The following is a 27,333-nucleotide window of genomic DNA, read 5'->3' on the forward strand; positions in this document are numbered from 1 at the left end:
AGCGCAATTTCAGCCGTAACATTTAATCATTCAGCAGCAGCATTAGATTTCAAGCGTTTACAAAACCATCCCCTCAAAGTTACACGAAATACCTTTCATGGAAAGTGAAACCAATACTTTATTTTTACACGAACTGTTCACTTCATGTTTTACATATATATAAAATACACAATAAAGGTAGAGAATAGTATATTAAATATACCTTTGAAGATATCACGTTCTTTGTTCACGAGGTCCTAAAAAATGGACCATGGCAAATATTTTTTTACAAGGCAACAAACAATCAACAAAATAATAATACTGTACATCTCAGTTTTGTTCCAGGCCTTTTGTTATTTTTTTTGTTTTGGTCACAAATTCCATTATCCTGAAAATCTTTTAAAAAAACTAGTCGACGTACCATTTGTTTTTCAAGCCACATAATTTTAAGTTATCCCCGCCAACACACTTGGAAATAAAGCTTTGTAGAAGTTCTCTCATGAATTTCAAAACTGTTCGAATAATTCAGTTCGAATCTAAGGATAATACAATTTAATAATCCAATAATTTACGTCACGTTACGTGGTAACCTTCGACGCAAACTGAACGTTAAGTCGATTCTTAACCCTTAAAACTCTACGAGTGACTAGCATCAACTTTCTTCCTACAATATCACCTCTGAATAACACGTTAAGGTCATGAGAATAAAGGAAATGATCATCATCGAAAGAAGCTTTTGATTAGTAAACAAATTCTCCTTGTCTGTACCCTAGGAAATGTTTGAAGAGCAGTATGGAGAATATGCATACTGATTGTAGGGTGTAAAGGGTTAAGATTGCTATCGCTAAAAGGGGTCACAGCATCACTACATCGGTCATACAAAGCAGTCACCCCCACGAGACATCATCAGCATTTGTTCGAGTTCACAGATCCTGGCGTACAGAACTCCCTGTTCCTCCTCTGCCTTGGCTCGCCACCAATTCTCCACCTCTTGCATTTGACGCTGGTGGTGCACCTATGGAAATGACAGTGGAATCAGCATCGACTAATCAGAAAAAAGGTCAACATCACAAGGAGCCAATAAGGAACCAGCAGAGTAATAAATACGCGTAACCGACCTAATACGCGGGAAAGTGCAGGTGGAAAAGTCGCGAGAGGTGTGACTTTGTATCAGTTTCGCGGAAGGCATAGTGTGAGTGTTCCAGACCACTCAGAAAGCTGCGAATTTAATAAAATCTCTTCGTATTCGAGGAAACATAACGACCCAAATTTGATGTGATATCTGAAATTTTAAAGATGCAAAATTACATGCAGCACTTTACTCGAATGGTAAAGACATGCACCCTTAAAAAGATGTCGCGGTTCAAAACTTATTCTCCACAGTAACTAACGCATACACCCGGTCTTACCACACTCAAAAACCTGATGAATGTTTAAAGTAAGAGGGAGTGATTTCTTGGCAAGTATAACTAAGTAATTTGGGTATGGATGGGTAAATTCCTATCAAATATTGTGTTGAAACCTGCATTCGTTCCTTCCTATTTTTCATCGTAAGTAGGCGATGATGAAAAGAGCTTTAAAAAATCCGCGCACCTGTGTAGCAGCTAAAGTCTCGTGCACTTTAGGAGAATTTTCGTCTTCAATCACTGGTTGCGCCTCAATCACTGTGTCTAACACTTCTGCAACAGGTTTTGCTTCTATGATTGTCCCCGAAGAGTGAAGGCCGGCTCTGTTGCCAACAGGTCTAGCTTCGATGACTGTTTCCACGGACCCGGTGTCACTGATCTGTGTACGAGAACTTGAGCAAGTTCCACTTGAAGCCAACTGCGAAAAAGGTGCTACAAAAACAAAACAAACAAAAAGGACTTCATAAATAAAAAAAGAGTTGTAATCGGACAACGGCAACACCGTACAGCATGAATGTTTCGCGTACTTTGCGGAATGTCGTCTATCAGGCACTACATTTAGTGAATTTTGGCGGTTTTTTTTTTTTTTTTTTTTTTTACCAGCGGATCGAAGTTTACCCGCAAATCCTGTAAAATGTCAAAACCCATCAAACATCCTAGCATGCTTTACAGTAGATAAAATGTCATTTTGGTAAGGTTTGAATTAAGGTGAATTTAATACTCCGTATACTACACTTGTGCTACTTGTTAAATGTACTTACGGGACATCCCTCCACTGTTTTCCAAGTGGTGCATGCAGTCTTCACACGGACTCCTCCCAAGGTGAGGGGAACTCATACTTCGCAAACGACGGATCCCTCGATCAGTAGCACAGTTCTTTCCTAATTCAGGATTACATCGTTCGTTTTGATCGATAAAAGGCATATTGTACCCCGCAGAAATCTGCCCAAGTCTTAATTCCAGTTTACTCAAACCTCCTTTGATTACACCGCGCATTTCTTCTCGTATGTTATTGCTGCTATCTTTTAGGCTTTTACTAACTAAGCGACTGTCCGTGGTGCGTTCATGTTTTTTACTCCTACTCCCTTTCTCTTGTAATTTTTTCTCTTCTTTTAACTGTTCCGTGAGTCTGTTTTCAAGCCGTTGCAATCTGTGTTCGAGTCTTCGCCGAGCGGAGTCGATTTCTGCAGTACACCGCTCTTGCCACGCCTCAAGACGGCTCAGCTGCGTCTGACACGTGCTGCAGTGACTTTGGTTACAAGGTGTAGTTTCAAAGTCAGCCTAACGAGCAGAAGGCATCAAGTTTATCAAGCTTGCATCACAGAAAGTTAGCATATACCAAGCCTTCAATCAGTGGGGGTGAGAGAAAGAGCCTGCGAAAAATAAACAGTGGTGTTTCTTTGCCTGAACCCCGGTATTCTTCCCACGCCCCTATGGATTTTTCGCTTGTTTTCACTGACCAAGAGTGTGGCACCGGCAACACCAAAGGAAGTAGCTCGTCGTTACATTTCTAGATCGAGCAAATAATATTCACAGCGAAACCCGTTTGTGATTTTTAATGGTGGTCTACACGTGGATCTAATTCCTAACGTCGTTCACCTATCGTGTGGCAATAATAGTTTGAGAGTGCTGAACAGGCTGCAAGTACTAGGACAGACTATGCACTTCTTTTTGACATTTTTCTTAGAAATATTAAATTAGAAAAGAGTTCCACCCACAACACACCCTACTTTATCATGATCAACTGATTTACACAATCACCTAAGTAGACCTTCATTAGATGAACGTTCCCAGGACTGTCACTGATTAGAAAGAGAGCCGAAACACAGGTTCCACTGGAGTTTGCATTCAAATTCAATAGTTCTTTGATTATCTATCGCTTTCTATGATCTGATAGTTACACCAGTAAAATTAGGAAAACAGAGAAAACTGATGAAGGTAGTGAGGACCGAGCCTAGAGCCAAGTGACTGGAGGCGTGGAAGGGGAAGGTCAATTTTGTTCCCATCATACCCTTCCCACATCTTTTCACCAAATCACTACTTACCCCCATACGGTGCACAACCTCTTTTCGCTCGTTACTCCTCCCGTGTTCGTCGGTTTTTCTTTTGTGACTCTTGTCCCGTCTGGCTCTATCTTTCTCCTTCTCTTTTTCTCTGTGATGTTTCTTTTTCCTATGTTCTCTGTCTCCATCGTCTTTGTCTACATGTGTCTTAAAGTCTTTTTCATCTGAGTCTACGTCCCTCCGATCTCTTTCCCGTCTTGGTTCCGATTTAGATCTGCGTTCTTTGTGTTTCACTTCCTCGCTGCGTCTCTTTTCTCGGGATTTTCTCCGTTTTTCCTGACAAATACTGCAGTCCGATTCACTTCCATCTTTTTCGTCACGACGTGAATATTTCTTTTCTTTTTCTTTATCTTTCCGTTTTTCTTTCTTTTCCCATTTTTCCCTTTCTTCCTCGTGACCTTTTTTATCTTTCTTATCCTTTTTTCTTTTATCTTTCTTTTCTCTGGTCTCTTCTTGCTCTTCTTTTTCTTTTGACTCTTTTTTCACTTTATGTACACCATTCCCCATCACCTCCCCTCCGGAGGGTGGGAATTTCTCTTTAGGTTTTGTACAGAATAAAGCGTTTTTCAAGTCTGGGTCACTTGCGCTCCTGAACAAGGAGAAAAAACCTTTTTCCTTTTTGGTCTTCTTCTGGGAAAGGCTCTCCTCTAAATCGTCTCTGCTTGGAGCGCTTTCGGAAAGAGAGAACACGTTTAATCCTTCCACTAAGATCTCCAAATAATCTCGTTATTATCTAATGTACATTTCTTAAAATGTTAGTTCTTAGAATTTCTAGGCTTAGGCATCATCCCCATTAAGCTATCAATTCATTCTCGTCTCCTATCCACTGGTAATTTGTTGACAATGTAAAAGAAATGGTAAATAGATCATTCATATAAGTCACTGTGAAGGAGTTGAGAGAAGACAAAATTCCACGTAAAGTTAACAACCTCCCATGTGTGCCGACCTTTATTCGTCCCATTCGCTCGCGTCCAAACATATCGGCGGAAACTGGGCTTTCTGCTACAAACCTGCTCTTGTTTTGAAAGAACTTAAATGAACCAAAACGAAAACCATAAACAAAATACACGAGTCTGTGTTATGAAATCTGTTGGCTTAGAGAACAAAAATCCAAGACAAAATATTGACATGGAAGCTTTCGAAAAAACATACGAAGCACTAACATTCCTTTTACATTTTTCTATCGTTCGTCATTTTCAAATTTTATTGCAACTGTTTTGAAACTTGGCGGAAAGTATTAAATCGCGTGTTAAATTTAAATAGCTGTGTTAAACACGACATATCACTAAAAAGTTTCTTGGCTTAGACTTTGGTCAGGAAAGATTTATCAAACTGATGCCCAACTACTCCTACAAAATGAACCCTCCAAGTAACGTAAATGCCATCGACTGAGGATCTTTTCTGTGAGTGAAAATAGCATAAGAGAGCCTTTTTCGAGACACAACTATTTTCTGATGAAAACAGGAGAAAAAGAGACTTTTATTACAAGATATTACCAAGAGAATATAAACTATATATTCTCTTGATATTACTAAGATAACGCTAAAATGATTTATCATTTCCAAATTCATCATATTCCCATTCAAAGATAACGTTCATTCCTCTGAGAACATTCGATTAGGGAAAATCTTATTCCATACGGAAGTCAAGAACGAGTAATGTTTTTCGCTAGTGATCGTTTGCAAATTTCCAAGGGCAAGAAAATTAGCTTTACATATATTTAAAGAATATTCTTTCTTTGTGTTAATGAATTTGTTTATTAAAAAAAATATTAATCAGAACACCTATTGAGGCAGTGTTATCTTCAGTCACAAGAATGCCACTCTTTCAAAAGTTGTTCTAGCAAATTCTTACAGCAGCCAACAAAGCCAGTTTGTAATAACAGTCCAAAGCATCGTCTATGCTTTTACATACGTTATAACAATTGTACCTCGCCTGATGAAGGACAGAGACAGAATTTCTTTCTTCGTTTACATGTAGGCAGTTTAGCCTCAGGCAAAAGGTCATATTGTTTACCAAACCTTTCCAACACTCAATTTTTCTTTTCTTGCAGTTAATAAAACCATAATATCAGTTATACATCTTTTAAGTACCAAAATTATTTCTGATGACACTTCACTACACGGAGCCGTAAGAAACTCAACCTCATTAATTGCAATCCAGACAACATTTTTGTCTAAATTGTACTAGTTGGTTCAACCGTGAAAAAAATTCAGATAAAATCAAGATTTTCATAAGCGGCAATTGATTGGAACTATTGCCCATGTAAATTTCGCGTTTAGAAAATGAGTCCCTTACAATTCTTGTTACCACATGATTCGTCATTAATAAACTTAGACGATTTTGTAATTAAGAATTTTTGAAAACACCTTGCCTATCTTAGAAAAAGCTCTAGGTAAACTTCATTGATTTAAGTGCCTTTAAGATCAACTGCTTATCTTGGATGGCATTCTCAATATCGGAGACGTTTCTGACTCTTGTGAAAGCAATGTACTGTGAAATCGTGTAGTGTTGATTTCTACTGTGTTTAGTTTGCAAACAGGCGATTGTCGAATGCAATTATCTAAGCGATGAATTGTTCTACGCTAGTGAATTCAAGTGAAGTTTAATGGATTTACTACACATCGGTCTCTAGTGAACACCACCTTCCTTCGACCTGTGAAAAACACTGGCTGAAACACGCAACGAAGAGTAGGGCTAACCTCGTTTCCACATGAAAACGAATTATGCTTACACAACAACAATTTGTGCTTAAGGGACTCCCTGAAAGGTAAAGCTGACATAAACAGCGTATATAACCTAACTGGCTACCCAGAAAAACCTAATAACTTTGTTTTAAAAGGAAAGATGCGATGGCAACCCTATAACATTACGTTCCGTCACCAAGAACTTATCGTCTAACCTGCTCAGCGCACATATCCAAGGACTTAGTCCTCCTCTAGACATCCAGTAAACCTTGAAATTGTCGATAGAGTTTATAAACTTAACTGTCGACAAAGAACTGAGCGCTGGTCGACGCTTGAAGAACGTGTTCTACTGAGCGCTAGTGAAAATGGCTGACAAGTGCGACACCTTGTTCTCCTAAAGTGTTTGTCGTGTGAATTCAAATGAAACGACTTCACACACGAAGGAACAATTTCAACATCTCGACAAAGGACCGCCCACAAAGCTTCCAGTAAATATACTCACAATGGCCATGACGTTCAGCTCGCACAAATGCTAATAACGCGGTTATAACATTCCCTAACACAAACTGGCAGCTTGTGTGACTGAATTTACATTGTCATAGTTTTCAACCCGAAGTTGAATTAACTGGGTCAGATGCTGACTCACAGTCAATTAATCCATATCTCACTCTGTGGTATTAAAGGCAGAGTTGTTAACACATTTTTAACATCTTATTAGGGTTCATTTAATTAAATAAAACCCCAAAACTAGTCAACTCCTTGTTATGCAGGCTTTCAATGGTTTTCATGAGAAAAGCTCTCAAATTGACAGGAACTCAAAGCTACAATTTGCATTTGAACAAAACAAAGGAAAAGCTTTCAGAAACGATTTCAGAGCATTTAAAATCGGAAGCAGTATAATCATTCAACCATCAACGGAAGCCACGATTCTCTGAAGACTTAATCCCTTGTAAATTTTAGAGCAAACAGTTCATTCAATTGTTGACGTCTTGGAAATAAAAATGAAAGTTTCTGTCTTCGCTGGTCACGCTATTTCTTTTCGTCCTCGCTCATCCGAACCTCGTATAATTTTTTTATTCCACAAGACTGTGATCATTCTATAATAAGCCGGAAAAAACCGACCCCTCAGGCAAGTCGCGGTATCTTTCAAGAATCTAGTCTGTAACCCAAATAGATGTTTTAGGCGTTTGCGGTAAAACTCCAATTTCCTGTTTTCAGTAATACAGTTAAGTAAATTGATTATTTATCAAGAAAATCCACGTGTATTTGATTCGAAATGGATTTTTACAGTGAGATGTAAAATCCTTTCCACAGTCTTTATTTCACATCTGTCCTTTGGCGAAACCAAAAATGCTAACGCAGCTGTTCTTTTCGTACTTAAGCGCCTGGAAACGAGAAATTTATGATTCACAGTTGCACGTGTAGTTGCTGGTCTTTTGATTGGCCGGAAACTTGACGAAACAAACCAAACAAATTCAGAATTGGACAGTGTTTGTTAATTTTCCAGGAGTTAAACCACTGATTCCCACTAAATCGAGGTTATATGGTATCCCCTCTATACCAACCTTTCAGCTTTCTCCTCTTTACCCCGGGAATGCAACCTCTTTGATTCCCGTCGTCCATGATGAAGGCCTGGGTCAGAGCGAGCTTCTTCCTACAATGATAAGGAAAAAGAAAGAAAAAATAATGATTATTTCTCCTTGTAAAATACTGGAAAAGACTCAAACCAGCACTAATTTATTGCCTGCCACCTGTTTGCCTATTTAAATTATAACGAGAGCTGTGAAGGTCAAACCTCACAAAACAATGAAGTACTTTATGAAAAGGATGTCAATCAAATAAGTAAGTCATTTAAGAAGGTTCAAAGGTGCTGTCCATGAATTGTCTGAGGTATGATTGATTGCCGGATTTGCATTACAAGTGATTTCTATTTCAAGAGCTCCATGCCATGTCAACCAGTTATTATTGACGGCAACCATATCGTACAAAATCGTAAGTTAAGCTAGGAACTTCAAGATTCTTATCATTTCATATTATCCTAAAGTGCCTTAAATCAACCGGAAAAGTTAATTCCCGCGAAGTTTTTGACATTTGCTGTCTTAACTTGCAATCAGCAGATCAACACAAACATTAATTTGTAATAGTTTACTACAAAATCCAACGAAATAGTTGGGAACATTTTTAAAACAGAAAAAAATGAAAAAACAAAATGACCAAAAAAAAAAAAACAAAAACCAATGTAATAGAATGTGTCCTGACTTTCCAGTCATTGCAAAAAATTATTTTCTACCGATCAGGTTAAACAAGAAAAACCCATCGTGAATTGGTCACATGACTTTTCCCGCCGTTGACACGCTTGTAAACTCTCGTTTCAAACAGCAAGCCTTATTGAACTGAACCACATTTAAATCTAGTTTCGAAGTCTTTTGTTTAAGAAGATTTAAAAAACAGTAGACAGGAAAATCTTTGGCGAGGAAAAGACTAGAGAGACCTCATACCTGTGATTTTAAGCTACTCCTTGAACGAGTCTTACGCGATTTTTTCAAGGATGCTTTCCGCTTCTTGACGAAATCTCGTTCAATGGAACACATCTCGTCGTACTTAATGGTGAGAATTTTGGATTTTCTCTCCTCTTTTTTCTTCTTGCCCCATGAAAATCGACTCGAAAAGTCTTGTTTACGTTCTTCTTTCTGTAGGAAGCAAATGATAAATATAGGATATTACAAGGTTGCGAGAAGATATGAAATTTTCGTTCCAGCAGCAGAACAAACTAACAAGTGAGCACAGGGAACGAGTGAGGTTTTCTCTTGCCACGAGAACATATAATTCATATCTTCGAACTAACGTCTAATTTTCTTTTTATTATATGAAAAATTTATATACATTATAGAGATTGACAAGCTTATCAATACAAATCATTTCAAACGACGAAAAAACAAAGTTCATTCAGCAAAGTTTTAGAAATGCGGGAATACCTTACTCGGATCCCGGATGTACTGGTAGTACTGACTCAACAAGTGTTTTAGTTTCCGGTAAAACTGTCCCGTCCTTATAATAAGTAGATTAATTTGGCGTTGGCCAAACAGTTATCCTCGAGAAACGTGAACGAACCGCAATTATTCAGCTATAACTTCGAAACTTTTTTTTTAAGAAAACTAAATGGGCTAAATAAGTAATAAGCATATGATGACGGTTTCAGTCATGGGGCTCTAAAATTACGGTAAAATCGTAAGAAATGCAAGTGAAAATGAGAGCACAAGAATATTACAAAACTACTTTTCTCTCTGCGTTTGGACCGTTAACCAACGTTGAAGTAATTTCACTCGACCCTCCTTACATTTGCGTGACACGTGTGAATCAGCTTCAAGACATAAAACTCTGTAAGGAAGGAGACGGTCAATTTTTTTAAAAACGCGACCTCTGTGTCTCTGATCTGATCAACAGACTAACCCTAACCCTCAGTAGATTGTTGCCAGTTTTGCATTCTGGATATTTTGCTTATTTTTAAAAGATATCTGAGTGTTGAAAGAAAACAAAAATATTCAACAAAGCAACTAAAAAAAGGGAGGACCACATTGCTTTCCAATGAAGGGCACTACATCAGACAATAATTCTCTTTTGTGACTCACCTCGGCGTCTCGGCCCTCAGACAATGATCCTGGTCTCCATAGCTGAGAAGTAGTAGTGTTAATTGTAGAGTCTGTCACACCATTGAAGAGTTCAGACACATCTAAACTATGTGGTCTTCGCTTCTCTTTCCTGTCGTTTTTCAACATCTAGAGGTGAAAATTATAGAACAATCCACTGGTAACTAATCCCGGGTGGAAACCCTTTTTATCTAATTTAGTGACAGACTATGGTTTTCTAAGAAACCAAGCCCAATGTTTGTCTGTATCTCCTAGAAATCTGAGATCCGGTAATTGTGGCTTAATCGACCACTATCACTGCTAGAACTTCCGCATCGGGTAAGCCGCCGGATTCACCGCTGTTTGTAACGCAAATAATTCAAAGAATGGAAGTGTTGTCCACTACTAGTTAAAGGATTTTCAGCCAGAACATTGCACAATGAGCCCCGATGGATTGAGTCAAACAGTTAACTGATTGCCATTTATCAAAAATTAGTCGTTTAGCCAGCTAACTTTACAGAGAAGACGGCTACGAATTCTTCAAAGATCTAAAATGCATATTAGATTTGTTGTAATCAAGATTGTATGTATCGCGTATTTCAACGCGTTGAAAAAGTACCACAATGTTGCCTTCAAATCTCATAAGCACGTCACCCTTATTGTTTGCGTTTTCTATTTTGATAAAATTTTCTAGGAAATAATTCACAGTGGCTACAAGCGGTCTTAGAGTGAACATGCCCTGTTCCCACTTGAAAACCCTTTTAACGCGATGAATGTTCACTTATACTATGTTGCTTACCCTTCGTGTGTCTCCTTTAGTTGGACCTAATAGCTTGGCAATTGCTTTGAATCCATTTTGAAGGGCTAACTCCCTAGCAGTATCACCAACCTTATAAGGAGAAGGAAAACATAAACGTAGTGAGCTTACATTCATAAATAACTATGGGATAAGTTTGACTATAAACGTGTACTCATTAAATGGATTATGGCCATAGGTGTGTGAAGTTGACCTCGAGGGTAAAATCCGAATAGATTTAAGGGGAAGTATGCAAAATGATACAGCCATGTAATGTGTCGAGACCTAGTTTTAGAAAATTGAAGTAAGTATAAACAGAGAACTTGAAAAATTATATTTTTACTCGTGTCTCCTTAGGGTTGGACCCCGAAACGAACCAGAAGATTCTAAGAGTGCTCGTGTTGCTTGTCAGAATACAGATAAGGGCGACGTGACACGGACAGGACACTTAATGTTAACCGATTTCCAATGTAAGTACCACACAATGGTGAATTATCATATTAACCACTGGAATGATGTCAAATGAAGACAATTTTCAAAGGCATAATGAAACTTACAGACATTTGAGGAAATGACTAGTGTTTCCAGAAAAATTCTTGGAACTGACGTCTTCCTCAAACAAGCAGCGTGAATTAAGAATCAACTAGACGATTATCATCTAGTTGCGACAAAATGCAAAGGTTAGAAACTAAATCTTGTTAAATGCGGAAGGCTTCCACGATATTCTCTTAAATGAAACTTCCTTCCTTACTTCAAATTTCACCTTTTAATGTGTGCTGGCAGAAAAGCGACAGTCAGAAATTAAACAACAAAAAGATAACGATGGCAAATCCTATCACTGTAAATGAAATGAATCAAATCGGATTACCTAAAATTTGCCCATTTAAATTGTAAAGGATTTGTGAACACCAACCATCTTGAGCCCCTTTCTTCGGCGGTAACGACAAGGAAATACTTCTTAAAACTGAGATGAACCAATTCTAGACACAGAGTTTATTTTTCGATATTACTAATAAAAATGTTCAAAGTAAGCCGTAGCTGAATGGCTTACAGGAGGTGAAAGACTTTGTCAATGACAGTTCCGTTTTTTGTCGCCAGTGTTCAGCTGCAAATTTTTATCTCGTCAGTTCTGGTTGCATTGCAAGCCATTTCAGAAGAACAGTCGACGCTCTTCTTCAAAGAAATCGTTTACATCGAACACATCTCCTCTCAAATCTCATTAGATCGCTTTTAGTCACTTCTCCCACTCCAATTCTCCTCTGATTTTTACCTCAAGAGACCATTTCTAACTATCATCAGGTTTTCCAATTGCTTACATTATTTTTGACAGTAGTGGAACTTCCTGCATTCAGCAACATTTCGATGAGTTTTTCGTGTCCCATACTGGCAGCAATATGCAGGGGGGTGTTACCATCCTGGTTAAAAAAAGGAATTACAATTACAACGAATGATTTCTTATTGTCCTCTTCCTCTATTTCCTGTCACCGCATGCAATATTCTACAAATTGAAATTCCCCTCCAAAAATATAGCAAAATTGTACTCTAACTAGCTATCTCAGGGGGAATTCACGCATATGGTATTGGCAGTAAATAATAACGTAATGTAACGGGTGCTGGCGAACAAGAGGTCGGCCGGAGAAACATAGAGCGCGAAAAAGACAAGATAACGTGTGTTGAAGGAGAATGGTCAGTTGGCCTTTTTTCCTTTCCTCTGGCGAGGTATATCGAGTTTTAGTGAAGGAAAATTGGAAAAAGATAGCAAATAAATCAACAAACCGAACAACATTAAACGTATTAAATCCCGTGCTTAATATTCCCGCTCGCATCTAGTCAGCGCTTTCTGTGCAGGCGAACCAACAAAGAATAATCGTCTCTTGTTGAATGACATAGTTATAGAACCGACGGTTACATTGTCATTTACATTATTTTGTTCAGAGATGTTGAGCTCAGTGGCCAAAAGTGCTTTACAGACTTCATCGTGTCCATAGCGAACCGCAATGTGCAGAGGGGTGTCACCATACTAAAAAGGAAAAATGAGCAAAGCGAACTAATTAAACAAAAAGAAACCCAAATCACAAATAATTGTTTGCTCAAAACATAAGATATTTAATACTATCCTTCAAACTTAGAGAAATAAGTCGGTGGATTTTGTGTCAATGACGAACAACCATTTAGTCAGAGAAGCCCTTTTTACTTCAGGACCATCATTACACACAATCTAATTTTCACTCTAAAATCATGTCCTTACACTTATTCTCTTCGTTGAAAAGGTCAGATAAGTTTCAATTCACATAGGGTCTTAAAGGGATATAAAGTCCCAGAGAATTTGTATAGTATTACATTGTCACTATATAAACCTTTTTTGTTAACATGACTAAGTCAAGTATTATTTGTCAAGAACAAAATAACCACTTACATTATTCTTTACAAGTGCATTGCAACCTCCATCTAATAAAACTTGCAAAGTTTTACAGTGACAGTTTTGTGCAGCAAGATGTAGACTGGTATAACCAGTCTGAAAGCAGAGAAAAGGAATGAAAATCTATGTTACAAATTTAATGAAATTTCTTATTCTTAGATTCTCGGTGACACTCATTGCCAGCCGTTACTGACCCTGATTGGGTTTGTTCAAGGTCACTCAGGGTTTCAGTTTAGTTAAATGAATCATTTTGTATCTCTCAGGGTATTATAAAAGGAAAACAACATCCTCAAGTGTACAAATCCTAAATCTGTTGACTTACCCGGTTATGAATATTTATGTTGCACTTTCCTGCCACTAAAAGCTCAACACATTTACTATAACCATTCCAGGCTGCCTCATGAAGAGCTGTATTTCCATTCTAAGAAATAATCATATGGAAATCCTCCAAAACGAATTAATCAACAGAGTTTTTCTAAAACGTATGACTGAAGTCTAAACCAATAAAATACAATGAGAATATAGAAACAAAAACAAGGAAATACTTAAACTTAAATCTTTGTACACAAGAACTGTGAACAGTACAAAACATAAACTAACTTTACCTCATCTTTCTGATCAATCAAGCAACCAGCCTTTAATAAAATGTGGACAACATCTGTATGGCCATGAATAATGGCACGATGAAGAGCAGTCATTCCATTCTACCACATACAAATTTAGACATCAAAACCAATGTAAAAGAATTTCTCAATGAAGGCACAAAAACAAGTGGAATTTTATGGTATACAAGATTTTTGTGCAAAGTCAAAAGTATTCAAGAGCAAGTGGACAACAGTACAATTTTCCACTCAAGAAAGCTTCTTGAATAAACAAGAAATAAATTTCAAGATTCCTCTACCTCATCTGTTACATCCAGGTCAGCTCCTGCCTCTACAAGGGCCTTCACAGCTACTGCCTGGCCTTTGAAAGCAGCATAATGGAGAGCAGTCTTACCATTCTGGAAAAAAAATCATAAAAAGTACAACATGGTAAATAAAGAAAAATATAATATCCAAAACTGCAATGATTCTGTCCATATTAGGCAGCAATCACATGAAATTATCATAGCAGTTTCCCTTTGAATAGGAGTTTAGATAGTCTCATAAGGTAAGTTAAGTGAAGAAACCACAAAAATCTGATGATTGAAACAATGTCTTTTGTGTCAAATTTACAACTGAAATTGTTACAGCCTACTATGATCAATCTTAATCAAGAGCAGTAAGTAATAGCCATATGTCTTACACACTGATTACATAACCAGATGTTGGGAAGGAAGAAAACTCCCTTGTTTAGCCTTAGAAGTTTTGTGTTGCACAATAGGTTTTGGGGTGTTGAATCAGGGTGTCTTAATGCAAAAAAGCCTTGAAAAGGGTGTGAACTTGGTGATGTGCCATCCAACACTGTCTGAATATAAGAAAGGTGGCTTTACTATCAGGTGATATACCACAATCCATATGTACTTTGTTGTCTTAAACAACAGGTAGGGGTCAAATTGTTTTGGACAGACTCAGGGTTTTAAGGCCTCAGTGGCACCTATGATATGCATCCAGCCCTTTGGGTTGTACATATAAAAGGACTAAACATGAAGGGTTTCCCAATGGAATGTGACACCATGAGATTACAGTAAGACCCTTCATGGGTGCATCTCATCCAAACTCCTACTTTGATTACCTCATACTTCAAAATACCAAAAAAAAAACCAAAAAATCTTGTCACCTTGTCTATTCTGGAATTGACATCAACACCCAGGGCAACAAGCCGTGAGATTTCGGATATTTTATTGAGCTTGACAGCAATGAGAAGTTGATCACCAGCATTGCTCTTTTTGAACATTCGTAGAACGTTAGAGCCACGCAATGTTAATCATTCAGTACATCACAAGTTCAGCCAATGGAGTTAAAGTCTCAGAATGTTGTTCACCTACAAAATTGATTCATTTTTCAAAAATTAATATTAGTCATTAACTATTGTCCTCCAAAAGCAAACACTTTTTCTTTTTGACATACTGGTAACATAAAACAAGGACAAAGTTGAACAAAAATCATTGGATGGACCCTATTTTTTCTTGAAATTTATACCGGTATCTCTGAACTTCTACCCTGGATTGAAAAGCCCAAACAGTTATGTTTCCCATGTGATTTTTACAAGTAGCCATTTAAGTACAATTTAAAGTTTTTGAAAAACTACCGAGATTTGTTTACTCAAACTAATGCCTGATATAATTTGATTAAATGTAATTAACAAACATTTAATTTCAAGTTTCTGCACTCAATTTCACCTTTTTACACAGAGTTTGAACTTCCCTCACTTTTTGGAATGATTGGAGTGCTCTCGCCCAATTGGTGTGCTGAAAGCGTTGTATGTGTATCACAACAGTCACCATAACACGCACACAGGTTTGCTCCGTTTGATCAGAGAAACCATTGAACGGAATCCATGCTCACTTTGTATAATAAGAAAGAATTAAAATTATCTCTTAAAACTTGCAGTGTTACACGAGATAATATATCTCCCGATTTCAGTCTGAAGCATCTGGTTTGAGTTATCAAGAGGTCTGATAGGATCACAGTGCTTGACTGGAAAAGAAAGATTTGAGAGACCGAAGTATCAAAACAATTACATTCAAGAGTACTTAAGAATATATTGCCAGAGCACTACTAGACTGGAGACAAGGAAATTAACCAATTTTGACCCACAAATCTGGGTTACAATATGCGCAAAAGCTTCGTTATCTAAACAGCCCAATTTAATATGATGTCACTTGATAGTTAAAGGTGCTAATTTTCATACAGTATGTGTTGCTGAATGGTAAACTCACTAAATCATCACAATCGATTACAAGTTTTCTAAACACCACATTGCCTCATTACAAGATACGAAACGATAATAAGGAAGGAAAACTGTTGGCGATCACACCATGGATATCCTTATCGTACAAAGCACCAAAGCATAAATTTAACATTCGAACGATTTGCCGCAATTGGGTCAAGTTTCACGCATGCATAAAATTTTGAAGATTTTATCTTCAATTGGCGGTAGATATAAAAAACTGTAAGGTACTCGTAACAGTTCCGACATGTACTTGTATCGGTGAAATGAAATTTTCAAATGAACCTGACTTCAATTGCTCAATTCCACAACGGAATTCATCGTAAAGCGAGCACATTGCCTTGATCATTTATGACCAGAGGACAAAAGCAAATTCTAACATGGTTCTTTGTAACTGATCTCATTGCGTTGAAAGGTTCTCAAAGACATACCATCATACCCTTAGGACTATAAGCAAACGCGTTAAATTTTTACTACGGTAATATAAAATAACAATAAATAGTATAAATGTTGTCACTGCTAATAGCCCATGGTTTATGACGTGTTTTCAAAAGCGAAAACGATTAAGTGTTCACCAAGTATCACCAACATTAACGAAACAACGCAGAAGATCACAGAGAAAGTCTAAAGATGGTCGTACTGAGGATAACGCACGAATTATATAATGTTATTGAGCGATAAAACAAATCGGGATCAAAAATTGCACTGGCTTAACATTTATGACATTCCAATATCAAAGAAATGGATTCGAGAGCTTTATTTGCGTTTAATTCTAGTGAAGCTTACTGTGTGTAAACATTAGGCAGAGTCACTAGAGTATTCGAAAATTGTCCACAAACTCATTGTCGACACTATAAATTGATGCAGTCTAACCACATTATTTGATTGAAAGTCGTTGTCAAGTAATAACAAGTTCCCATAAATCAATCCGTTCAATGTAAACATCTCAGAGAAAAACATACAAAAGTAAGCATGCTTACCGGCCGAACACCAAGGGTGTTTTGTTGTCTTGCTATGTAATGCACTAAAAGAGCATTTCTCTTTCGTCGAAAAATTAATAAAAAAGACACAAACGTTCGTAACGTCCCGTGCAGTACACACTGTACAGTACACTGCACGCAGACAATAGGTGAAAATTATCAAACACAATCGACGATAACTTCGACAGCCCACCAAAGGTGAACAAGACAAATAGAGCGGAAACCACAAGGTTTGTCGCAAAATCAAAGTAACGTAGCGTGACCAAAGCAGAATGCGTGATCCTCTAGCCTTGTCACGGACATAACGCAGTGGGTAATTGTCCGCCGGCTGAGGACTGAGGATTGTCCATAGAGGAAAATTATTCCGTCGAAGCAGCACGTATGGTAAACGGGGTCTCCTGAAATGCTCAGAAAGTAGACAGTAGCCGACATAGAGGAAATAGTAAATTTAGAACAATTTGTTTAGAGCCTACAGGGTTTTTTGAACTGAGAAACAGTCGATACATTGCGAGAGCCTGAGTAGTAGAGCTTCAGATCTGAAAAGGGTTTCTGCGGAATTTGTGCCTCCAAATATCCTGATTATGTGAAATAATTGGATTCGTAAATTTTAGCATACTGATTTCGGTGGTCGGTTCGACCTCATCCAATTTTGACATTACTGAGAATGCAGTGAATTGAAGAATTATTTTGATTCAAGATAACATATTGGGACCAATTACTTTCCCTTGTAAACGTTTTAGTCCCTCCCCCACAGGAGAAACAGCTCAGGTTACGAATTAAATTTTCAAAAGGAAAGGAGACGCTGTTATCTATGTCACAAGAATGACTCATCCCCGTGATCATCCCTTTCCTTCTCATTGGTTGGGGAAGTTTTCTTCCTATATTTGTGTTCTCGTTTCTGAGCGCGCCGTTGAAGTGACGAATCTGATTGGCTACTTACAGCACGCGCGATAGCCTCGTTTTGTTTCGTCACAAAGCAAAGTTGTTTCCTACAATTAGAGAAAGGAAAGCGTATCTGTTTGTTTCATTAAGGCACTAATTTTTTTTCGTTGGAACGGCTAAAATGGGACACGCTTGGAGTTCCTTTCACTCGAGAAGAAAGGAGAGAGCTGATTATAAAAGGTGAGTTTATTTTTTTTTTTATTTTCAGTTCGTATCAAAATTCATTGTTTTGTGTCTTTTTGGCAAAAAGACGCAAAACAATGAATTTTGTTATAACTGACATGACAGCAATTCTATCGGCGTTCATGTTAGTATCAGATCAAGCAACCATGTTCAGGTGATGTGCTCTTGATCAGATAGTATTTTTCTGTATCATATCTTCCATTTCGTGCAAGTATGATTATGATGGGATGTTTCTTCAAGAAAGTCGTCTAAAAGATGGGAGGAAAACTGCGCAAGTAGTGAAGAGTCGAAAGCAATTCATTCCCTCTGTAAATTGAAGAACGTCTTAATATGATAGCAGCACTGAAACCCCACAACCTTTTAGGCATAGCATTATTACTGCTGAAAGGTTCTCAAATGCAGTTTACGGTAAATAATGTGTTCTCAAAACTAAAACTTTGATTTTCGGCTACAGGCAATACCCTTTCAAAGTTTAAACTGTACATGCGTCACCTTCTGGACCATTACGCTTAGCTGTGATGGGCTGAAATTCATTATCAAATAATTTGATAAAACCAAATTATCTTGAAATTCAACAATCGTGACTGGCGTAGACTATACGAGCAGTCTCTTCTACTCGGCGAAGTCCGTCGCGCGAGTCCAAAAATATCAGCGAAAAAAATTGATGTCGATGCGCTGCTGGAACTGTATTCACTGATTTTCTTTTTGGACTCCCGCGACAGACTTTACCCAAAATGAAAGGACTGCTCGCAGTCTGTGTATGATTGGCGCACTTAGCAGACGTATTTCCATAGCGGCCTGCTGTTGCACGGCTCTCTTGATGTTCTGTTTCTCGATCGTCAGCATCCATGCTTGTGGGATTTTTATCCCACTGTCCTTGTTGGTGTTGTTGGTAAAGCCTTCCGTAGGTCGCCTATTTTACCTTTAGAGTGTAACTGTGGCGATCACGAACAAAATCTCGCTTCTTCCCACAACAGACGGCCGGTGTCCGTTGATGTAATTGTGTTCTGAAAATCGCGGCAGAGGTCCATGTCCTAATGAGATGAAAACGTAAATTGACCACCGTTAAGAGTTTAAAGGCTGACGTTTTCGAGTGTTGGCCCTTCGTCAGAGCTCTGACGAAGGGCTAACCCTCGAAACATCAGCCTTTAAACTCTTTACGGTGGCCAATTTATGTTTTCAACTCATTTGATAACACTAAAGCACCTTGTTACACTCTCCCACCGACACAGCACCACAGTTTCTTTAGAAACTTACACCCTTTATTCATGTGCCCCAGTGAGTTGGATATCTCAGTCATGCCTATTGATTCTCTCCAGCATAGGTTTGTCAGTTTCCCCATTGTAAACTTTACCTCACTCAGAAGGAATTCTGTGCACCACTCCGTCTTATTGAGCCGGGTCAACAGCGTCTTTAAGCAGTACTCAATACTCAATGCAATCTTAACGTAGTCTACGACTTGAAAACAGCGCCTATAGCTTGTTGTTGTAAAACCGCAGTGAATTTTAACTTGGTGGCCCGTCTCGCAGTGAGTGGTCCGTTTCTTGATATTTCTTACTCTTTGCAAGAGGAAGTAAGAATTTACATTCGAAGCGTAGGCTTTCTGTGTACGCCGGTAGTGAGGCGTCCGTTCGGTCCAGTTCTCTTGTAACTGCGGTGTTAAGGATGGCGAGTGAGCCCACTGTTCTCTATCTCCACGGTTAAACGAATGGAAGACAATTGTTATTCAGATGCTTCTAGTTTAACTGAATAGCCTTCATGCTTTTCGCTATCCTTGTAACCCAAAGTGTCGTCTTCGAAGCGTTTTTGGCAGATACTAACTAGGCTTACAGGATGATATATTTATTGTCTGTTCTTCAAAACACTCTGTTCTTCTTTTAGATTACTTTCTCAAATATTATTCTTTATCATATTTACCCTCAATATTGCTCTTCATGATCAAGAATTTCTCTGAATTTCTTGAGAATTTTGGTGGGAAGAAAATCTCCACTATTTATTGGGCAGCTCCAACTTAAAAAGATTCATTTCTTAGCTTCTCCTCTCCCCTCGTGACTTCTATTGTTTCAGTTCTAAAGGGCGCATTTTGTTTACTGAAACAGGAGGTTAAGGAAGAGACTACAGGAAGCTGAGGAATACATTGATGTTCTTCAGACACAGCATCAGCTTGTGAGCAAGTAAGCATTTTAGAAATAACGGCCCCTCGAATAATAAGGTTATAAATGGAAAATATAATAGTACCACGGCCAAGGATGATTGTGTAGAAGATTGTTAAAGTTTCGAAAATCATTTAAAAGGCTTTCACGAACAAGAAAGTCCAAAGTAGTTTCGGATTCCTAATGCTACTCTCTTGAATTTGACGTAGTTTACTGGATCAGCAACGAATACCTTTCCCATACTCGATGCCACTGACATGGAAAGCCTACATGGAGAACAAAACAGCTAAGATGGAGGAAGAAATTCGGTCGTTGAAGAAAGAAAGTTTATTAAAGAAAATTGCACTGGATACTACAGAGGAAAGATGCAATGAGCAAAACGATGAAGTGAGGTAAATAAGTTCTCTTGTCGTATGGACCACGATGTTAAATTACTTTGAAACTCAAGTCTTTTAGCTGATGGAGTATCTCCTCGAATAGAAGTGAAGAAAATTGCTACACTCGAAGCTTTACTGGCAGAACGGTCGCAGCGGCACCGGGAGGAAGTGGCGTCAACCCTTTCACTCCCAAATGCCAATCAGTTATTCTCCTTATTGTCTATGTTAGTTTGGAGAATAAGGTATTGGATCACTTAGTGATCCCCTAATTGATACTATTCTGTATTCTCGTTACTTGTCTGCTTGATGTTTCATTTATATTTTGAGGAGAAATTCTATGTTGGTCACTCATGGGAGTAAAAGGGTTAATGGGGAGGAAGGGTCGAGATGGGCTACCTGTTTTCTGGGGAATATTTCAACATTTTTGAGTATAAATATTTATCGAAGCACATGGATCGATAAGACCGGGACACCCAAAAACAGATGCTTAGAAGAGAACTGAAAAAAACATATGATAAAGAGTTTGGTGCAGTGAGGACAACGTTTGATCAACACTCGCTTTTTTTTTTCTTTCTTTTTTCAAATCAGGGGAGATAAAACTCCTACTAATGGGCTATCGGATTATTTTATTTGCATTGTAGCCCAATAAGTCTGTCAATCATCCCAATTAAGATGAAATTAGTATTATTTTGGCCTGCGGATAAAATATAAGTACTATTAAAGAGATGATCATTACAGGTGAGTTGCAATCAACGAAATTACAGAAAAGAAGCCTGAGAAATCCAGGCTTCGACGGCATTCAAAAACGTGCATCCCAATGCAGTTACTAGATACTCCCAAGTACTAGGTTTCCGGCGTAACTCAGTTGGTAGTGGTGTCCTTATAGTACTATTAGTATAATTACTCCGGGCCGCGTTGTTCAAAGCTGGGTTAAGATATCCCAGGGTTAGTGTGAAATCTAGTTTCAGATCTGAAGCCTTAAAAGAATATTCAGTGAAATTATTTTTGTCTACAATTTAATGCTTGGATGCTCCAAAAATAATAGAGGAAATTATCTGAAAAGGTTTTTGAAGAAAGAAATAAAGAAACCCAGATTAAAAATTAACCCTGGGTTAGCGCCAATCGTCCTCCGAACAACTGGGCCGGTGATTATAAAGAAGCGCGCGCCCTGAGTGGTCGAGAATTGTGTCATATCAGGCTAAATCGCGCTCTAATCGCCTCGCGCGAGGTGAATCTAGCAGGGGCGTTAAATTTCACAATGGTTGCCTTGCGTTTTGTCAGTGTCACCAGGGAAGGGATAAACGTGATGGAGGAAAATTCAATAGTGATGAGCACAAACGATGCTACTACGTTTGGCGTAACACTTTCCAAAAGAAAGTTATGAAGTTTTTGCTCACTGCTCTCAATAAACCTGTTAAATTGAGAGACTGGCTCCTTATCTCAATACGAGTAAACAAAACAATTGTAAAAGAATGGTTCAAACAACAAAACGAATTCACAACAGAATTCGAAGCACCTTAGCAATTATACTAAAACAATTATTCACCTCAGGGTCAGTGAATATTGTTGAATAATCCCCGAGACGAAGTCGAAGTGATTATTCAACAATATCCAAGGAGCCTGAGGCGAATAATTGTTGAATATTAGTCAGATACACGGGGTAATAACGTCAGAAGAGAATACAAAAAATGGCTTGTGGTCATAGCAAGAGTTTGGTCAGATTGATGAGGAAAAACAAACGACTGGGTCTTCAAACACCTTTTGTCGGAGCAGTGGTGGGTTGGTTCTACTGGAAGAGAACTGTTAGGTCTGCTTTCCTAGGATAGTCTAAGTGAGAAAGATCGAACAAAGTACTTAAGAAAACTCGTTCCATTCTTTTCTCTAGTTGAAGGCCTTTTATTTGAGTGTCACACAAAGAGCATTTCACAATGTTTTGTCTCATAACAATCCCTCGCGATAATTTATCACTGAGTCGTTACAAAAGCATAAAGCGCGGCAACTTTTTTCCTTTACAGACAACTAGAGGAGGACGAAATTAACCTTCGGAGACAGACTTCAGATGTTCTGAGAGAGTTCTGGGATTTAAAAATAAAACGGGAAGCCGATCAGTTCTCTCTGTTTCAAAAGAATGACCCACCGGACAATTTTTCTGTTACCTCACTTCCAAATCTTTATTTCACGGACTTATGATACGAACAATCTAGGGCTAGAATGATTTTACTCAGTCTAAACTCCCATTCCAACCACTTCTTTATTCTGACGAACATTATGGTAAAACAAGAGATCCTCTCTTAACTCTCCCTTGTATGACCAGAGCGCTTGTTTGATTAAACACTCTAAAGAAATTTTTAAAGATTTTCACAACATTAAACGAACCCGTATAGTATCAAAAGCGATGAAATTCAATTGTCTTCATTGTCATTTCTGGTGGCGCAAAACTCGTGATGTGCCAATCTCCACCATTTCCAAAATCAAGAACTTATTCTTAAGTTGGATATTTCATGTCGATAGTGTCACTCTTTGTTAGTTTTAATATTTTTTATGTCCAGCAAGCCTGGAATTCAGATCATATGTAAAAGATAGAAAAGCTACCCTTTAATCAGGGATAAACCCCTGAAATCCCAGGGAGCCTTGTGGAAAACCCTTTCACCTTCTTATCCGGCAAAAATTGTATGTCTTGCCTCCTTTATTACTACTTTTAACCCTTTAACTCCCAAGATCTGATTGTCAGTTCTCCTCTGTAGCTATTACACATTTCCTTGTAAATGAGTCACAAGAATTTGGTGTTAGGTCAAGATAACAGTTGTCAGGTTCATGTTCCTTGGCTCCCACCTTTTCGTCCCCTCCAATGACTTGCTTCAATGGTAATAGACTCCTGCTTGCTTACACTCCTTTTGACGTTGGCTGTGAGGATTTTGTGGCCCATGTATATCGGGAAACTAAAAAGCTCTTTTTTTTTGGTATCGTCTTTGTACCACGACGAATAGCAAAGGCATTTCATGCAGTCATGCAAAGAGACATCTGATAATTACCTCTGTATCATACTGTAAGTTCATAGAAACACCAGCTGTGGCTGGTGTCATCTAAAACTCAACTGTCCTTTACTCAATTTTCTTTTTTCGAAAATTATCAGTTCATTATCAGCCATAAATTAAGAAGAAGCTGAGTAAGGAAATTTCGCGATAACGATAGCAACTGTTTTCACAGCTGTTCGAGCTGAGTTCCTTGTGCACCAGCAGAAGCCTACACAACATAAAGGCAGAACCGTTGATTGAACAGTGTAATAAACATCGGAATGGTTTGTATTTTGTAGAAGATAGGAAAGACATCTATACCAATAATAAATCACGGTGTTTTTCTAATTCTTCGAAGATGTTTCTACCACACTAGTAACAGTGTGGGTATTTTTACTGAGTTTGTTCTGATTATCTGTCCTAATTTAGAATGCCTATGCTCGCACTGGTCAATCTCCTCTTAATTGTCAATGCACTCGTGCTAAACTGAGGTACAGTCAGCCTCAGCCAGGTGAAGAAGTGAAGATTCTACAATTCAGTTTATCAGCAGTTAACGACTTTATCTTCAAAATTTACCCTTTTTTCATTAGTGTCAATAACTACAACAGATTTCATTTCCTCGCGCTTTTTCCCGCCACACGCGTGAGTGCTATCTTTCTTTGGGACTAGGTTACAAGGGTGATTTTAATCTGAAGTTTCTTCTCATACACTTCTTCTAGTACTGTGTCGGGTTTTTCAAGCAGTTTGTTAGGTTGCGCCTCTAACCGAAGGCCGATTTCCGGTGTCGTTAAAACAAGGTAATCTGGCCCCGTCTTTTGCTCTTTTTTTAACGACCAACCGTCCCAATTATGTCTATTATCATTCTAACAAGAAAAACAAATGGTATGACATTTTGGATACATCAAAGCCGATAATAAACAGATAAATACAATAAACAAATACAGCTAATCAAAGGAAGCAGCGTCGCCCAAACTATGATAAATGCTTCATACAAATTCCATCCTTTTTCATTGCTGGCCATTCAAAAAGGTTTATGTTTCACACTAAATCCAAGTTTCAAATTTCGGTTCCCACGCCACTCTAAATTGAGAGCAGCGCTTTTCTAGTCTGTTTCTTGTATCGTTTGGGCTTTTGTCAGTAAAAGAATATACTTGAACATGGCCCCATTTTCTCTTGATTTGGACTGATTGACGCAAGCTATTTAGTAAACAGCAAGTTTCAAGGCAGAAAAGTACTTGACGTATTTCACCCGAATATGATCTGAATCACCTATGCTAGGAAGTACTGACTGACGATCCTTTGGGTAGCCTGGATGAGAGTCTCTCCAGTTTTAAATAGGTCCGTTTTCGGTTTCCTTTTAACGCTAATTGACTCTAATTTTTAAGTGTACTTATTAAGTTAATCCTCTTTTCTCTCTCAGGTTTATCTTAATTCCTCTTAATCCCCATTCTTGCCTCCTTAGTCAAAAACGGCAGCATTTAGTTGAAATGATATTAGCTTTCAGCTTTAGGGCGATTCCTATGTGTGGTATTTGAATACTGATTTCACCGGAATGCAATTTTGATACACTAAATGAGAAAATAGGGGAACTGTTTAGTTTCAACTCTCGCCGACAAGTTGTCTCGGAGGAAATGTGTGGCATAAACCTTTTATAAAGGAAAAAGGCAGACTTCACCGATACAATAATTCCACTTGAACCTGTAACAAAATCTCTGAAGCGCAGTCTCGGACATTTGTCGGACGAGTTAAAATTACCCACACGCCCTACAGGACTGAAAAACCGAGTGGATTATCACAATGATCTGATATAAAGATTTCCCGAATGAGCCGACGCACAAACACGCCTAACCTTGAGCCATGTTTACCGAATCACAGAGGAGCCTACTGGTGTATTGTAGAGTGAGATTAAATTTTATCTGTTTATTATCAACATGTATCCCATTCACATACAGGCTATTCCTTTCTTTCCAAAGATTTCCTTACCTCTCAGCGTTGTTCCTCAGTGTAGGTGCATCAATAGGGTCGGATCGGTTTTGCAGGTATCACTACAAGTTAAGTGACTCAACGTTCGCCCTTGCAAGTACAAAATTTTTCTACATAAATCATGTTGATGCCCTCCTTGACTGTTCAAGCTGTTCTAAAAAAATTCAGGAGTTATACGCTATTTTTAAATTTGCAGAAATTCACGTCTACAGTTTACATCGATCAGAATCAGAGTTACGTGAATTTCGCAATAAGCTCTTTATCTTTATAGACGTTATGATACTGATTTGAGTGGTTTGAAATTTTTGATGTGGTAAACATATAATGTGATAGATATTAAAAATTTTGTTTGCCTGATGTGGTATTTTGTAAAGCACGGTGTATAAATTTCCGCAGTTGACCTTTCAACTTCTCGCGAGATCTTGCGAAAAAGATATCACCTCTTTCCTTTTGTTTGAGTTAGCTTCAGTGAAGTCCCATTAACAGACTTTAAAACACCGGCGAAAATAGCTTCTTGACTGACGAGAGATCCCGCGTTTTACCTAAGGCTTCTTTTTCGTACATTTCTGGCCACAATTTTAAATAGGCTGGTCACAACTTTTCAGAAAGTGTGAATCTTAGAAATGTTTTGCCTAAATCTTTCAAGTTGGTCATCGGGAGAGAGCACCATGAAATTGGTAAAAGTATGTTGTAATCTAACGATTAAAATATATGATTCTGCCACGTCGTTAAATTTCACAAACTTTTGCATCGTGGGGAAGAGGTGCAGGTTATAATTCTTTTCCTATATCTTTGACAGTGTCTAACATCTTACGGTTTTTTGGGGCGATTTTACTTATTTCATGCAGTGACATTGTCATGGCGCCCTGCCCTTAAGTGTCAGTGGATTTCGGCGGCATTCTTAGCTCTCTTTGTTTTCTTTTTGTACATTATCATTGTATTTTTCTGTTTTATGAAACCAATATTTTAGTAATGTTCTTCCTCAAGATAAAAAAAAGTTGTTTGGTGTTTCTTATGTCTCAAGAAATGAATAAAAATATTGCTCCATTGATCAGTGTCAGATTCCAAGAATCACAGGGTCACCACTGTGCAAGAAGTCAGACAACAGACATTCAGTTAATCTTGTACGTGTAGATCAAAAGGACAGAGTGATCTACAGAGGAAATTGCCTTGAATAACTTTCAGTTCGGATTAGAAACTTGAATACCTTCACTGAAATGATATGATCAGGGAACAAGGAAATGCGAAATCTTATTTTAATCTTAATGACAGAAATGTGGAGGTTGGGTCACGTAAAACGTGGGAAAGTAATTAGCTCTTAGCGCGAGGTCAATTTGTTATCTTTTATGTTCACAAATAAGAGGAATCTGCAAAATTCCTTAGCCCAAACTTCTTCATAAATCAGTCATTATCCCAAAAAACTATTTTGTTTCGAGCTTCGAGTGACCTCAAATGGCTTGAGTTTAACTAAGAGGATAAACAGAAGTTTCATGGTAGGAAGAAACTCAAATAGGAAACAGACGTTACAAATCACTAACACATGCACTTTTTTTTGGTCGTTGGCACTCTTTCCATTCTACATATAAATAGAATGAGATATCGAAATAAAACTGTGTTAGTGTGCAAAACGTTGCCACAAGGTGTACAAGTTCACTGTTAGCGCTTTTTACATCAAGCAGGAATGCTTTTTATTTAACGAGAAACATCCCTAGTCTCTGAGTACGAGCAAGCGAGTTACTGTTTGACCGTTGGTAAATTTATTGACGACAAAAGACTATCACTGAGGTAATACTGTCTTGCAAAGTAGGTGGTGTAGGGGTTGTACTTTTGGTAGATAATTTTTCTCAATCCTCT

The 27,333-nt window shown here is 38.1% G+C and overlaps 2 protein-coding genes across 3 annotated transcripts; one reads left to right on the forward strand and one right to left on the reverse strand.

The window, feature by feature from the left end:
* Positions 1-93: 93 nt before the first annotated feature.
* On the reverse strand, positions 94-17,077 carry LOC113671981 (uncharacterized). 2 transcript variants are annotated; one of them, XM_027188247.2, is made up of 16 exons: positions 16,828-17,077; positions 14,735-14,938; positions 13,878-13,976; positions 13,582-13,680; positions 13,299-13,397; positions 12,974-13,072; positions 12,479-12,577; positions 11,874-11,972; positions 10,561-10,650; positions 9,765-9,911; positions 8,634-8,825; positions 7,701-7,789; positions 3,431-4,118; positions 2,147-2,666; positions 1,573-1,817; positions 94-994 (listed from the first exon to the last, which is right to left on the reverse strand). In XM_027188247.2, the coding sequence occupies exons 2-16, from the start codon at positions 14,849-14,851 to the stop codon at positions 854-856; spliced, it is 2,823 nt and encodes a 940-aa protein (XP_027044048.2). In that variant the 5' UTR covers positions 14,852-14,938; positions 16,828-17,077; the 3' UTR covers positions 94-853. The 2 variants fall into 2 exon arrangements, with proteins under 2 accessions (XP_027044048.2, XP_089070317.1); XM_089214191.1 differs by lacking the exon at positions 16,828-17,077 and adding an exon at positions 15,297-15,314.
* A 673-nt stretch (positions 17,078-17,750) lies between these two features.
* On the forward strand, positions 17,751-22,878 carry LOC113671982 (uncharacterized). Its single transcript, XM_089180735.1, has 4 exons — positions 17,751-17,949; positions 20,052-20,126; positions 20,315-20,497; positions 22,498-22,878. Exons 1-4 carry the CDS (start codon positions 17,891-17,893, stop codon positions 22,670-22,672), a joined length of 492 nt encoding a protein of 163 aa, XP_089036861.1. The 5' UTR covers positions 17,751-17,890; the 3' UTR covers positions 22,673-22,878.
* Positions 22,879-27,333: the final 4,455 nt, after the last annotated feature.

The sequence above is a fragment of the Pocillopora damicornis genome, chromosome 8 (assembly GCF_964200805.1).
Source record: "Pocillopora damicornis chromosome 8, jaPocDami1.2, whole genome shotgun sequence".
NCBI classification, from domain to species: Eukaryota; Metazoa; Cnidaria; class Anthozoa; order Scleractinia; family Pocilloporidae; genus Pocillopora; species Pocillopora damicornis.

Coding starts and splice junctions, on each gene's coding strand:
- LOC113671981 (XM_027188247.2), bottom strand. CDS start 14,851: ATGTTCAAAAAGAGCAATGCTGGTGATCAACTTCTCATTGCTGTCAAG. Junction 13,681..13,877: donor ACCTGGATGTAACAGATGAG/GTAGAGGAATCT, acceptor TGTATGTGGTAG/AATGGAATGACTGCTCTTCA. Junction 995..1,572: donor AGACTTTAGCTGCTACACAG/GTGCGCGGATTT, acceptor TCATTTCCATAG/GTGCACCACCAGCGTCAAAT.
- LOC113671982 (XM_089180735.1), top strand. CDS start 17,891: ATGGGACACGCTTGGAGTTCCTTTCACTCGAGAAGAAAGGAGAGAGCT. Junction 20,127..20,314: donor CAGCATCAGCTTGTGAGCAA/GTAAGCATTTTA, acceptor AATTTGACGTAG/TTTACTGGATCAGCAACGAA. Junction 20,498..22,497: donor GAGCAAAACGATGAAGTGAG/GTAAATAAGTTC, acceptor TTTCCTTTACAG/ACAACTAGAGGAGGACGAAA.